At 52.5% G+C, this 15,412-nt stretch overlaps 1 protein-coding gene across 3 annotated transcripts in view; it reads right to left on the reverse strand.

Moving 5' to 3' along the window:
* SFSWAP (splicing factor SWAP) overlaps window positions 1-15,412 on the reverse strand; it is a 66,394-nt gene that overhangs the window by 20,682 nt on the left and 30,300 nt on the right. For all 3 annotated transcript variants that reach the window (XM_025861624.2, XM_025861625.2, XM_073890404.1), the window contains exons 9-13: window positions 15,175-15,306; window positions 14,385-14,478; window positions 13,117-13,285; window positions 6,699-6,929; window positions 5,486-5,676 (exon numbers count right to left, since the gene is read on the reverse strand). In XM_025861624.2, the coding sequence (XP_025717409.1) occupies window positions 5,486-5,676; window positions 6,699-6,929; window positions 13,117-13,285; window positions 14,385-14,478; window positions 15,175-15,306 (817 nt within the window). The remainder of the gene's footprint in view (window positions 1-5,485; window positions 5,677-6,698; window positions 6,930-13,116; window positions 13,286-14,384; window positions 14,479-15,174; window positions 15,307-15,412) is intronic.

A 15,412-nucleotide genomic window follows, 5' to 3' on the forward strand; every position in this document is an offset into this window, starting at 1 on the left:
AGCAGGAGACAGACCAGAGCAGTCCACCTCCCTGGTCGTCGTGCCATATGCCGAGGGAGAAGCACACGAGCCTACTCAAGCTGTCCAGGATTTAGGTCTGAGTGGGCAATGAGGTGAGTCAGGGGCTGAGGACGCAGCCAGCCAGGAGATGTGGTGCCTGGAGATGGATCCTTGATACATCTTTCGAGCCCCGAGTGGGCTGCACCACCCTCGTAACGCAGAACAGGAGCTGCACTCTCTACGGGTTTTGCCATAGACCCCACATGGGGGCAGTGGGTTCAGTTTCTGACCCGTGCAATCAAAGCCTGACTGGTACAGCAAGCCGGACTTCCAAGCCACTAGAAAATAAACTAAGTACCCACCACTAGCTATTGACTCTACTTTGCTGCAATGGCAGTATTCTGTTCCTGCTGTCTGTCCACGGCAGTTGGCTCTCAGCCACATGCGGCTCCTGGACACCTGAAATGTGGCCACTATGACTAAGGACCTGAATTTTTTTTTTTTAAGATTTTATTTATTTATTCGACAGAAAGAGACACAGCGAGAGAGGGAACACAAGCAGGGGGAGTGGGAGAGGGAGAAGCAGGCTTCCTGCCGAGCAGGGAGCCCGATGCGGGGCTCGATCCCAGAACCCTGGGATCATGACCTGAGCCGAAGGCAGACGTTTAACGACTGAGCCACCCAGGCGCCCCAGGACCTGAAGTTTGAATTTTATTTAATTTTTAAAAAATTTTTTTATCATTTATTTGAGAGAGAGCGAGTGCACGAGCAGGGGGAGAGGCAGACTCCCCGCTGAGCAGGGAGCCCAACACAGGGCTGAGCTCCTGACTGAGCTGAAGGCAGATGCTTCACCGGCTGAGCCACCCAGGCGCCCCAATTTAATCTTTCTTAAGTTAAATTTAAACGACCGTGGGTGGCTAGTGGCTACCATATTGAACAGTGCATACCCTGAAAACACCTTTGCCCATAAATGCTATTTCTGGCTTGACCAGAGTCTCCACTGCCTCGCTAACTTTAATGGCGCGCACAAGTTACCTGGAAGACAAACCTTGCCTGCGCCTCCCCACCTCCCCACTCTGGTTTCTGAAGGCGCCTGGCAGAGCTCTCTGCTCCCGCGATCAACAAGAGGCTGATGGAAATGCCTGAGGGAGGCATGGCCATGGGTGTGCATGCCGACCAGCACCAAACTAGCAGAACTACCCTTCTGGGCTGGAATACTAATATTCCAGCAAAAATGATCAAAGCACAAACCGCCATGGGGATGGAGAAGACGCGGGTTGGTCTGAGTGGCGTTGGGGAGAATTCAAGGAGGAACTTTGGGAAAATTATGACAGTATTTAAAAACTTACTGCCCCCAGTTTAGGGACACTGGGAAATGACACTAGTCAGTCCTTTGATCACAAGGAAGTATCTGCCAACAAATTAGCACAAAATTAACAACTATTACATCCTGCTGTGGGAAAATGAATTGCTCAGAAACTGATGAACATGTACTTTAAAACATAATCTCATTTGTAAAATTAACACTACATCAACTATAAAAATGGGATAATTATGCATAAATCTCAAGATTTTACTGAGTTTGACATTTCAGACTCTGAAACACATCCTGTGAAACTGCATGTTCCGGGACACCTGGGTGGCTCAGTCGTTACGTGTCTGCCTTCGGCTCAGGTCATGATCCCGGGGTCCTGGGATCGAGTCCCACATGGGGCTCCCTGCTCAGTGGGGAGCCTGCTTCTCCCCCCCCACTACTGCTCCCCCTGCTTGTGTTCCCTCTCCCGCTGTGTCTCACTCTGTCAAATAAATAAAATCTTAAAAAAAAAAAAAATAAACCCACACGTTCGAATCTCTATTTACCGCCTGTCAGTCCGTGTCCCGCACGGCACCTCTGAAGCAATTCAACAGCCAGGAGCCAAGTGCCCAAGCTTCTCTGTGCCTGTTGTACTGTGTGGGTACCACCGCCTCACCCGGTCATCTACGTCCACGAGAAGGCTCTCACTGGCCCTCCCACCTGACACAGTGGCCACCGCACGGTGTCCTGTGGAACTGCTCTTCCTCATCAGCGTGCCCTCTGATTCCAGCAGGCAGCTGCTGCACCACCACCCCAACCGTGCCTTCTCCTGCAGACCCTCGGGGGCTGTGCTCATCACTGAGGTGGCGCCCACCTCCACCGCGTGGGGGTCTTTTGCGCTGGAGGGCCCTCCCTATGTGGTCACCTCCCTGCATGACCAAGGTTCCTCAAGCCTGCCTCCTGGAGGCCCAGGCATCATCCACGTGCTCATCTTCTCGGCTTCCCCGCATGCTACAGGACAGACCTGGCGGTCAAATGCAACCGTGCGGTCACTGGGTAAGAAACAGGCTCCTCATTCATCTTCCAAAGTGTCTTGGTGCCTTGAATACAACAGAGGCTCAACAAACACAGGCTGATTTTTGTTCTCATCTCCTCGCAAACTCTTGCTGGGCCCACAGACTTGGCAGGGTCACTAACCTGAACCGCTGCTACCTACAGGGGGTCCTGAAATGTGCGGTTACTGTGCAAATGATCTCGTGATAATGCAAAGGGGCTCAACTTTAAGACCACTGGTTTCTCTTCATTTTGAATCAAGAACATACCCCAAAATGAGACGTGTACGCAGATTTCTGAGTACTACTTATGGACACGCTTTTCTGTACTTGACAGACTGCTCAACAACGTACTGTCCGTATCTGTTTGTGTCAACAAACACGCCCCACGACGTGACGTGAAGTTGTACCCGATTACAGAAGATCCCCTCTCCTGACACGCAGGTCGGTAGGGCGGACAGAGGGGGTGAGGTGCACGTGGAACGTGCTGTGTACTGCAGGCGGCCTTTGCAGTGAGTGGAAAGGTGAGGGATTTGGTGACTTGCGCCGTGTCCAGCTCTACGCTCGTCAAACTGAAGTAAACCCAAGTGGAGCAGGCCATGGTGGACGAGGAAAACCATCAGTGAAATTGGTCACAAAGAGCCATCACAAAAGAGGCCGGCGGCCAGGAAGACGTGAGGGGAGGCTACGGAGACGGGCCAGGACGCCATGCAGCCCATAAAAAGTTACTCTGTGTCAGGACAGTTGAAACCCACAAGCTAACCAAAGAGATGTCATCTTTCCACCTGTCAGACTGACAAGAGTCAGGGGCTGGGAGCAGCCGGCACCGGCAGGGGTATTTTCATACCCCCGGAGAGAGAGAGACAGAAACGGCCACAATCGTGTTAGGAGCTCACTTAGCAATGCCTGAAATTTAAAAAGCATTTCTACAGTCAGGGATTCACCCTATGGCTCCACACACTGACGTGCATGCCCAAGACCCAGGGGCAGGGTTACAGCTCTAAGATCCAGGGGTGGCCTGCACGTCCGCCGCAGACTGGGCCAACCTTAGGGCTGGCAGCGCTCATCCAATACTCCCCAAGCACGAGCATGACGGGCACAGGAAAGAGCTCTTCGGGAGGCGAAAATCCCGACGTGCCACAGTAACGCACCGGGCGTGGCCCTAGGATTGTGATATTTCAATCTACACGTGGAAACAGGTTGTTTTCCCTTGAGAATACACAAGAAATAAAATGCAGTATTCACATACCATGGAGTATGTTCAGCTTAAAAAACCCCGTTGACAGGTGACACAGGCTGGTCCCGGAAGAACCAATACTCCACCTCCACGAGATCCTGAGAGCAGCCACGCTGACGGCCACAGACGGTGTGGGCGCCAGGGGCCCCCCGGGCAGCGGTTCATGGGGCAGAGTCTCACTCAGGAAGATGACAAGGCCCTGGGGGTGGAGGGTGGTGACGGAGGCACGCGATGCGAGTGTACTCAGTGCTGCTGAACAGTGTGCTCAGAAAGGGTTAAGATGACAAGTTGTATGTTTATTTTACACAATAAAAATTGAAATAAATAAGAACTCCATAGGAATTGTGAAATAGGAACACATGAGTAGGGAGGCCTGCTTCCTCCTCATCCGCGCCTCTCCCCTGCACGTGGACGGTCTGCATCATGCGCACGCACCGCTGTTAAAGTCAAAGCAGATGAGCTGTCACAAAATCCTGTTAGGTTCTGAGCCAGGCCTTCTGAGGGGCGTCCCTACGCTGCCCCGCACAGGCGGCTCACACAGACCTGGGGGGCCACACCCCTGCAGCTCCCAAGCCCCCATAGGTGCCAGAGCTCCACACCCGGGCGGGCGGGAGCGGGGGGACGGGCATGCCAGCACCTGTGAGTGAAGTGTGCCCAGCACGGCCCACGAAGGCAGGCTAACCTGTCTCGAGAAGCTGCTTTAGGCTAAAATACTTTCAAGTTGAATCTCATTTATGACAATTGCCAATGTAATTAAAATATTTTTGTTTCGAAGCAATTAAAGACATTTATTACCATCTGCTACTACCATTACGTTTTTGTTGAAATAGCTTAGGAGCTACGCTCTCTCCCGCTAGATATGCAAGGAGACTGACCCAGTGATTTCAACCAGAAGCATCAACACTCATTTCCAAGTACGTATTACAGGTGCCAAACACGCGCCTGAAGACAAGAAGGTGGGAGGCGCCGCCCGTGGGTAGACAAGAAAAGAACCCCAGCTGAAGCCCATCCCGTGTCCATGGGGCGATTCCGGGGGCTGTGGGGGCAACACAGCAGACGGGGGACACTGCGAATTGACGATGAATAGTTCTGGCCATGACCAAGTTTCCACTCAAACACAACGCTGTCGGGAAATACAGATGTGACCGTGTAACATCATCGGCTAAAACAGCTCCACATGCACATGTCCATGAGCTACGGCGTCTGCTCCGCGTGCACACGGCATCAGAACAATGCAGGACACGCACACAGCCCACTTTGAGCCGCAGCACCCGCTCCCCGCCCCCCACGAGCCGCAACCATCCCAGTGGAGGTATGTCGGCCTCTGCTTCTCCCTGACCAAGCCCCAGGCCGACTCCTGACGGGACACAGTGGGCTTGGCTGGCAGCAGGAGGTGGGAGCCTGGAACTCAGAGTGAGGTTTTCCTCAGAAAAGAAAGACACCTGGTAGCTACGTGCAGCCAAAACCCGTTTCGAGTCACAGCCCTAGACTCTCAGAGATGTCCACGTGATCAAGAGCACAGGGCGCCTTCTCCGTCACTGGGGAAGACCACTACAAGACAGGCCGGGGACACTGGAGAAGCCCCGTCCCGAGCCCGGGGGAGGGGAGGAAGCGTGCGGAGGGCTGGTCACGGAATTCAAGTACTGGTGTTGACATGGACCTGAGCCAGCAGTGCTCTGGCCGGATGCATGTCCCTCCCAGGGAAGCCCCCAGTGGCCTCGTGTGCTCTTGGGAGCAGAAGTTCCCGGCCCGGGGTTAGAGGTCTGAGTCTCTGAGACCGCACCGGGCACCTGCCCTCGGGTGCTTTGATGGAATTTTGACCACACTTCTCCCGGGCCCCCTTGGGGCAGGAGACCCACACCCACCCGCTTCTACACGGAATGCTGATGTGGACTTTCTTACCTCCACACTGAAAGGATTTTCCTCAACTTTTCCGACTTCTGCTTCTGGCAGAGGATTTTTTAAGGTTTGCAAAAATAAAGCTGCTTTCCTTTTACGTTCTGCTTGAAGCTGTTTCTCCTTCGATTCCTTAGATGCCTGGGCCAGCTTCTCTCTGGCAGCAGCTGCGAGTCGGTCCTCCAGCTTTTGCTTTGCTTAAGGAATAAACAGAAAACAGCGATGTTTAGAACACGTGGTATTTTATAAACACCTTGCTATCTTATTTTTCACAGGCAGAAAAAGGGCCACAAAATACAATGCAGTTGTTCTAAAAGATTAACGTGACCCAAATTTCAGGATAAACAAATCAGGCAAATTGAATTTTGAGAGAATTAGTTCAAAATGCGTATTACTAGCATTTCTAATATTTCACCTTCAGAATCAAAGTCAGAAGGTTGACAGGATTCCACAGCGGGGAGAGCTGGAATCACGGAAACCTGAGAATGGCACTCATCCCTGGCAAGGGATGCTGCATTACAAGATTTACTCCAAACGATCCGACACATTGCCCAGTTACGGCAGTCAGTGCGGATTCAGACTCAAATGCGGAGCCGAGCCTGCTGAGAGCAACTATGCACAAGGCCAGGTCTGAGTAAGCCATCCTCCTACAAATGTTGCTTCATCCGTGCGTGCATATACAGAAAAGCAGCATACAAACCCAGGGAGAACACAAAGAAGCTGCTAATGTCAGAGTTAATTAACTACTTTAGTGCAGAACACAGTGTGTTCTGGAGGAGAGGTGGGAGTCTGGGGGTTGCTGGTGGTGTTGGGGGCAGCCGGCGGCCTGGCCAGGACCCAGCCTGGGCCTGTGTCACCTTGAAGGGTCTGAAGGCTCTGCAGGCAGACCGCCTCACAGAAGGGCATCTCCTTGTTTGGTACAGGACCCGAGCCGGGAACACAGGCTGAGCATTTGCCCCAAGGTGGTGGTCAGAGAGCAAAGGCCCCCCGCCCCCCATGAAAGCACTGTGGGCAGACTCTAGAAACAAGCTGCCAGGGGTCCTGCATCTGATGCTTAGTGAAGAGCAGTGCCCGCATGCTCGACACCCCCACCGAAGCCCCTTGGTTCTGGTGTCCAGAGACTGGAGGTCCCAGTGAGCAGTCTGCGCTGCGGGCTTAGTAGGTTAATCTTGTGTTTACGTACTTTTTCTCTCAAGAAGTTGAAAACATAATGACAAACCTTGCTTCGCTTCTAGCTCCTCCTGGGTAAGTTGAGGCCGCTTCTCCTCAACAACTACACAGGGTGGGGTAACTGCCGGGTTAGTGTTGGTAGCACTACTAGAACTTTCTTGGCCTTCTTTGCCTTCTTCATCATCATCACTGTCATCATCTAGCTTAACACGGTTTTTTTCCAGGGGAAGTAGATCATTTTCTTTGGCCTTGATTGCAAAGCTTATTGGAGCAAATGAAGCTATTGAGAAAAGTAAAAATGGTGATACGTTTTTAGGTCCCTGGAAGCACAGAGCAGAACCCTCACGGGCCCCACCATCCACATGAGCAACGGCTGGCGGGGCAGCGCCCCGAGTGGAGCCACATCTTACGCAGAGGGAGGTTCTAGGGGCAGCGGCCAGCGCCTGTGCTGTCAGAGGGGGCTGTTGAAATGCACGCTGTACGCAGGGAGGCTGGGCTGGCTCACGGGGGGACCCCATGCACGCCTCGCCAGGGATGCAGGTGCTGAGGGTGAGTCAGGGTTGCTGCGTCTGTAAAGGGTCAATTCTCCTTGGGGTTTTCCTTCTTTTTCGGGGCTCAGCATATGGCTGAGTTTGCATAGGTCAAACAGGCATATGATGCGACTCCACTATAAAAAGGTATTTCTAAAAAATCCCAACTCATAAGTAGCCTCTTCTTACAGAGCGAAAGTTACTGGACCCAGTCCCTCACTCAGCAAACATTTGTTAACAGGCACCTACTTCATGTGAGGCATTATGTCAGACTACTCTATTGCTGTCACAAAATTTTAGGTGGTTCCATGTTCTCCCCAAGAATATTTGGGAATTTTAACTTAAGAGAAATACAAAGGCCCAAAAGGAAATAATCTTCTTCCCCGTACCCCCCATCCACTCAGCACTCACTCGAGAGTCCGCTCCTCCTTCGGACGCTAGGGTAAAGGTGGTTCTTAACGACACCTAATCGACTGTATTAAGGTACTTCCCTTTTAAAAACCATGAATTATATCATTTAATGAAAGATATCCAAGTAAACCACAGCGAAGGGAAATTTTAAAGTGCAGTGCACACCCGCTAACTCTGAGAACGCAGGAAGGGGGTTCTGGGTAGGTAGGCTGCTTTTGGATGTGCTTGACATTTTCCATAAGAAAACCGGCAGGTTCCAGCAGAAGGGGTATGTCTGTCGGTGACTGCACACGGGGAGGGGTGGCCCAGCTGGCCCCTCAGGGTCCCACTATCAGCATTTTGCGGCTCCACAGCCATGCACGCCTGGAAGTACCTAACTACCCCAGATCTCTGAAACATAACCACCTTTGTCTACAATCACCTCGAGCCAGAGCACACCCAGATGCTAAATGCTGGGAAAAGCACAGTTGGTTAAGTCAAGCGGAAAATCAGTGTCGCACCGCCTGCACCCCGTGCACAACAAACCCCGCACAGGGGTCACACAGGGGTCACACAGGGGTCACACGCATGGTTTGTTAGAAGAGTCCGCGGTAACCACTGTCCTGCGCTTGCGTGACACAGTCCATTGTTTGCAGGCACGCTACATCATCTACGGCTGAAATGCTACGATGCTGGGGACTCTGGGGCGGGTGGCGGGGGGAGTGGGATGGTGTGCTCATCACAGAACGCTGCGTTTGTACACCTTGAAATTTTCTGAGAAAAAAAAGTTTAATATTAACCCTTTGTTGCCTATAGTAATATGATCTCTTTAATAAACGTAGGGTCAACTGAACTTAAAAGGCAAAAAAAATCACTTAAATGTTCATCAAAATTGCTCATAGACTTGGGGCTACAGTATGCTATCTCAAGATAACTTTAATGATTCTCAAACCATCTCTTCCTCCAAATAGAAAAACCAGTCATCAACAAATGTCGTATTTTAAAATGAAAGCTTCTGGAACACTCACCATGCTAACACAACATTTGTTTGGACACTTGGCATTTACGCGTGTGAAACAAGGCCGAAGAGCACGGTTACTTGACGCGGACGCTGAAGCTATTTAATAACAGAATGCAGTACCGTGACAGCCCGCGGGCCTCACCTCGCTAACGTGCAGCCTGCCAGGGATGCTGCTGGCCTCCCTGCTGGCAGACAGGAGACCGAGGCTACAAAGGCCCAGTAACTTCCCCAGCAAGCTGAGCCGGACAGCGGGGGGTAGGAAACCCTGCCCTCGTGTGAGGGAACCTACCCCGGTTCCCCTGCAGCAAGGATGCGCCCTGGTTCTGCCCCCACCTCTGTCTGCAGGGCCTCCATCTGCGCTGCCTGCCGCTGCTAGCCTCCCTTCTCCAGCCTCTGCCTCTCTTCCCCTGCTTCTTCCTCCTCCAGCCTCAGCTCACGGATGCCGGCCTGGCCTCTCTCCTCCACCCTTCACATCTCTGCGGGTTTCATATCCTGTGTCCACAGCCCGCTCACCCTGGGCTGCAGGACGTGGGGCCAACGCGGCTGGGAGCCAGGTCCGAGCAGCAGTCAGTGCGTGTGGAGATGCCCACAGTCCCCAGGCCTCCATTTTCTGCAGCAGACGCGATTCCACGGATAAGGGAACAGGCCTCGTTACTAATGTCAGCCTTCAGAAGTAATCACATTCTTTATGGAAAACTCTGAAACCGCCAGTGGACAAAACGAAAGATCAGCCGTTAGGGCAGACGTGGGGAGAAGTCACCTGCACAGTTCCCGGGCATGCCCGTGTGCGCCTGCACACATGTGGACGGGGCCACACTGGAGCATTACAGCCTGCTCCAGCAGCACCGTGCCATGTTTCCGGGTCAGCAGAGATCATTTTTAAAAACCGGAGTATTATTTTTTGGTCTGGACGTTCCGATTTATTTGTTTCCCACGACTACCGCCGAGGGTTTACTTCTAAGAGCCTACGAGCCTGCGGTGAGCACTTGGCCGGGTCGCCGGGCTGGGCCACCGGTGTCGGAGCGCGAGCGTGTCCTCGCACAGAGGCACTAAGGCCGGTCTTCTAGGGGCCGCGCCCTTGCAAAGATAGCTCGCGTCCCCGCGGTCTGGAGCCTCTCCCTCGCTGAGCACTGTCTTTAACTTGACTGATTTGGGAGGCAAAAAACAGCATTCTATTAATGAAGATACCCTTTAAAAATTTATTTACTGACCATCTACTTTTCTTCTTTTGTGAGTGATCTGCCCGTGTCCTCGGTCTGCTACTCCTCTGCCGCGCTATCTTTTCTCAGCGGGCGCTGAGCTCCTCCCACAGTGCGCACAACTCTGCTTCTCCTGCCATGTGAGCCATTTGTCACTTAACTTCGTTCAGGTCCTGCCCCTGTCAGACCTCCTAATCTTTCCTTAGGATTTAGGGCTTCGATTTTTAGAAAGTCTATTCCAACTCTTAGATTATAAAAAAGAAATTACCTTTATTTTCTTCCATCTTCATGGTTCTTTTAAAGAAAAGATTTTATTTATTTTAGAGACAGAGAGTGTGTGTGTGTGCAGGAGCTGAGGTAGAGGGACAAGCAGGCTGTGACCTCAGCGCGGAGCCCGACACGGGGCCGGATCCCAGGACCCCGAGATCATGACCGGAGTCGAAATCGAGTTGGTGACTGCGCCAACCAGGCGCCCCTTTATGATTTTTTTTTCCACTTAAATACATAATCTGTCTGGAACTATTGTTGTCAGATGTGAGGCTGAAGTATTTATTTGTTCTCTGTAACGGGGGGCCGGGCTTGCTGACGTGAGTTACTTTCACACTGAAGAAGCTTCACCATCCACACTGCACGACATGCCGGTGCCTGCCAGGGATCTGTTGCCGGAGAAACAGCCCGCGGACTGCTGCCAAGCCCTGGACCACCCCGCACTCCCATGGGTCTTGGGTGGCGCACGCTCCTCTTTCCTGTGGGAGCAAACTTGACCCAACGTAGTCCTTCCAGTGGCCTGTGCTCTGGGACTTCGCTGAACCGGTGCATGTCCCCTAAGTTCTTCCAGATCTATATGTCCATCACACTACCTCTTCTTGACACAGTGGTAGCAACTTATACTTTCCCAATTTTTTCAGTTATTTTCAAATTCATTCAAATTTAGGGTTGTATGTATTATTCCTGTGCACTCCAAAAAGCTGATTTTCTTCACCCACTGTATGCTGTGTAGCCTATCCGCCTGCACAACAATATGCTTCACTGGCCTTTTCCTACACCCTCGCTGGTTCCGACTGACATGTACTGTTCCCCTCTCCTGCGTTCCTCAGATGCGTTTTATGCTTTCTAGGTTCTTCTTTTTAATATTTTATTTATTTGTCACAGTGAGAGAGGGAACACAAGCAGGGAGAACAGTAGAGACCGGGAGAAGGAGACTCCCTGCCGAGCAGGAAGCCCGATGTGGGACTCGATCCCAGGACCCTGAGATCATGACTGAGCTGAAGGCAGACGCTTAACCGACTGAGCCACCCAGGTGCTCCAACTTTCTAGGTTCTTGAGCCGAATGCTTGAATGCTTGTCACAGGTTTTCTTTACCAACATTAAGCATACAAAGCTATGTAAAATTTTGTTTGACAATTTTGCTGCATTTGACAATTTTTTGACAAGAAATATTCCCATTGGGGGCACCTGGCCGGCTCAGTCAGTGGAGCGAGCAACTCTTGATCTCAGGGTTGTGAGTATACCCCGCATGTTGGGTGTAAAGATTACTTAAAAATAATATCTTAAAAAAAAAAAAAAAGAGTTCTTTGACTCATTATTTTGGAGTGCTGACAAGTCTGAAAGTGTCTTTGTGCCCAGGAGCATCCAGAATACTTTTCATTCAGAATTCCAGATACACCTTAATTATCTGGCATTTATTGCTGCAGATATGGGTCTGACGTGCCAATCTGCCTTTCCTCTGCCTGGGGCACAACCTGCCCGTTTTTCTCTCTGGATGCTTTTCCGCACCTCTACCTCCTCCCTTGGAGATCTGAGGACAATCTTCAGCCCATCTTTGCATCGGTGTGATTTTCAGGCTTTCACTGTATTTTACCATCTGGAGGCTGTTCCTAGGCAACCCCTGCAGATGTGCGACTACCGGCGGCACCATGTCCTGGCGCTCAGTCACGATGCCTCCCTGGCACCCTGGCACTCTGTGGCTCCACACCGGACTGTCACAGGCACAGGCCGGGCTCTGTGAGATGGCTCTGAGCGCAGCAGGAGGGGAGCGGGCCGTGTGGTCCCAGCTGCCCCACTGCCCGACAATCGTGGCGGTGTGGGGGCAGCCCTGGCTGAGGGGCAAGCCACCTGCTCCCGCCCGCCCCCTCTCTGGTTGGCAGAGGCTGCCACGGCCTGGGGGTCACTGCCACCGAGCCCCAAAGTGTCCCTCTCTTCTCTATGAACTAAATTCCAGGCGGGCTGGCCCGTACGTCTGAAACATGGATAGTAAATACCTCCCCCCACTTCTGCAGCAACAACTGATTTTATTCTCTACTTATTATGTTCCTTTGTTATTTCGATGAGAGTCTGCAGGTGGCTGGGAAGGGTGAGAGATTCAGCAGGTATGCTTAGGTAACTCCTGGAATGAGAGGCTCAAAGATACCGAGTTTCCCCGGTCAGTCACCCATCTGTGCCGGGCTGGTTACTCCAGACACCACCCTATCCAACAAGGCAGCTCAATGCAAAGCACCTCTGCCCCAGCAGCTCGCCCTCCCCCGACTCTCTGCAGCTCTGTGTCTGGCATCAGCCCCACCAACAGCTCCAGGTGACTCTCTGCTGGGTGTCCTCGGTCACCCACCCGAATGCAGTCACTCCTCTGATCTGGCACCTGCGACGACCAAAGTCCCAGAGCCCCACGAGCTGGCTGTGGCTGCTTTGCAGGCCATGCCTCCCAGGACCCGTGCCCCCCAGGACCCAGCCGCCACTCCGACCACGCCTCCTGTGGGCACCTGCATGCAGCTCCAGCCGTATGGCCTCTGCCTGGGATCGCGGCCCTGTGTGGGGTGCCTGGTACTCCACAAAGTCTCTCTCGTCCCTGCCTCGTGAGACTCACTGCAGCTTCCTACATCTGACCCACACTGACCTGTGCCAGCTCCCCCACCCCCGCCTTTAGTGTATCGGCTCTTTCTGTGTAGGCCTGTGTGAACAGATGGAAGTCCTTCTGAGAACATAAAGGGTGACAAGGTGCAGGGAGTGGAGGAGTGCCTGGGAGAGGGCCTCAGGACACAGAGACAGCTAATCTCACTGGTGCCAGAGTCCGGACACGAGTGTGGCTGCAGGAGTCCAAGGAGGAACCAAACACCCAGGACACGTGCTGAACATTTCTGTTAAACTTGCTAGAACAGACCACAAGACAAAGCTGTACACCTCAGGCGAGCTCCTATCCCAACGGCCCCACACTCCAAATGAGGAAAGACCACGAGGTAGGGGAGCTTTAGGACAGCAACCTCCCAGAGGTGACGATGCCCCCACCCCCGACCCGACCTGACGTCTGCGAGGGCGGGACTGGCAGCGGCCTACCTTTGACCAGCTTCCCGTCTGCCGCAGTCTTACTGGATGACGCCTCCTTCTTCCCTGTGGGGCCGCCTCTTGCTGCGTCGGCCGAGTCTTCACACACACCCTCCTCCCCGCCGTCACTCGGCTTTTCGGGAGCAGATTCTGCAGGAGCCTCTTCTGGTGCTGACACAGCCTAGAGATTAAACGTGATGATCGATGGCGCTGTCAGAGCCACCCAGGGTTTGTCACAGACAGACAGACTTGCCATCTTTTTTTTTTTTTTTTTTTTAAAGATTTTATTTATTTAACAGAGAGACACAGCGAGAGCAGGAACACAAGCAAGGGGAGTGGGAGAGGGAGAAGCAGGCTTCCCGCTGAGCAGGGAGCCTGATGTGGGGACTCGATCCCAGGACCCTGGGATCATGACCTGAGCCGAAGGCAGACGCTTAACGACTGAGCCACCCAGGCACCCCCAGACTTGCCATCTTCTGACACAACACAGCAGAGGGGGAGCGCAAGGAGGTTCTCCCTCTGGAAGGACAGAATGCCTCTAAAAGCTGTAAGGCTGTCTTGGGGGCCGAAGCGCACTGCCTTTTCTTCAGACACAGATGCCTGAGAACGAACCCTTCCAGAATATCAGATCATGCCCGTTGGCTGCACAAGAGTCATTTTTATCAGTCTGAGCAATTACAGATACAAGTCTGAAGAAAGCCACTGATAAGAAGAAGCAAGGCCTACATCATCTACCAAAATAGGTTTGAACACAACAGGCACCCATGTAACTGGGGGGAGCGCTGCAGGAGAAAGCGTTACAAGGACAAGAGGAGCGGCATCTGGCAGGCGTGCGAGTCCCACGGTGGGATGCTGCACGGTGGCAGGCCGCCCCCAGGATAAAGGCCCCACCACGGCCAGCACCGGCCAGCACCGGGCCAGCACTGGCCATAAGCACACACGCTTACATTTTACATACAGACGGATGTGTTAATGCAAAAGAAACAAGGAACAGGGCCTCTACCAAAAGCTGTTAAAAATAATAGCCAACCAAAACATCAAAGGCTTCAAGAGACAGGATTCTCTGTTTAGAACACGCTGACCATCAATGAACTATGCATAGGGGTCAAAGTTTTCAAAGGATCCGAAACACAGGTTCCAATTGTGAAAGGTGCACGACCCATCCAGACAGAGTACAGCCAGGAGCCCTTTGCTACACCCTGAGGATAAGTACAAAGTATTCCTGCATCTGTACACCAGCCAACAGAGGCTCCCGGCCGCCACGGCCCGCAGACAGGTACCTGTGCACTGTCGCCCCCTTCCTTCTGGAGGAAGAACTGCTTCTTGAACTCGTAGTAGGCATTGTACTGGTGCCAGGGCTGCAGGAACTGGAACCTAGGAGCAGAGGCGAGGACGAGTGAGCAGCGCCGACACTCGGGGCTCCTACAGACGGCTCGCTGCGAGCGGACGCTGTCCCATATGCTCTCCAATGACTCGCTTGCACCAGCTGCCCCCACAGCCGTGCGTGGTCACGGGATTGCATGTAAGCGGACCTTATGCTGGCTCACACCGAGGCACGGAACATTATTTGATTAAACGGCAGACTCTTTTCCCTGGTTCTTTGTTTTGTGTTTCTTTATAAACACATACCTTTTTTTTAAACTTGTATTTTTCTACCTGGCATATATATTTTTCCGGTTTTTATTTTCACTTTGTTTGGTTAACCAACAGTACGACACTCGTTTCAGTGCACGGTGTAGTGACTGAGCACTTCCGTACACCAGCTGGTGCTCATCAGGACAGGTGCGCTCCTTCATCCCCATCCCCACCTCCTAAACAGCAGATTCTTGAAAAGCAGGAACTCCAGCCCTGTTTTAGGTAAGCTTCAACATTCTTACTTAAAAACAAAACAAAACAGACAAAAAACCTGCCACACAACTGTAAGTAATTCAGCAAGCTGATTATCAGATGTATTTATGTAAACACACGAGGATTAAAAACGTTAAAGAAAGGAATTACGTAGCTAAACTAAAACCAAGCTAAGTGAAAGGCCACATACCCGTATCCATCCCTCCACATTCCATTCCTCACCTTTGGTCGTTCTTGGCACGGACACTGGTCTCAAACTTGAGGCCGTTGCGAGCCACGTATTCTGCCAGCTTGTCGATCACGGGCTGAATGTCGGGGGGCGGGGGGATGATGGCCGCCACGGGAGCAAGTGCACTGCAGAGAAGAGCTTCGTCACACCCCCCACTGTGCTGGGGGGGGCCTCTGAGCATCCTGGGCCACACCCACACGCAGTGACACACACCCACACGCAGTGACACAC

This window comes from Callorhinus ursinus, unplaced genomic scaffold (assembly GCF_003265705.2).
Source record: "Callorhinus ursinus isolate GAN/ISIS: 27379988/994484 unplaced genomic scaffold, GSC_fseal_2.0 scaffold148, whole genome shotgun sequence".
Taxonomy (NCBI): Eukaryota; Metazoa; Chordata; class Mammalia; order Carnivora; family Otariidae; genus Callorhinus; species Callorhinus ursinus.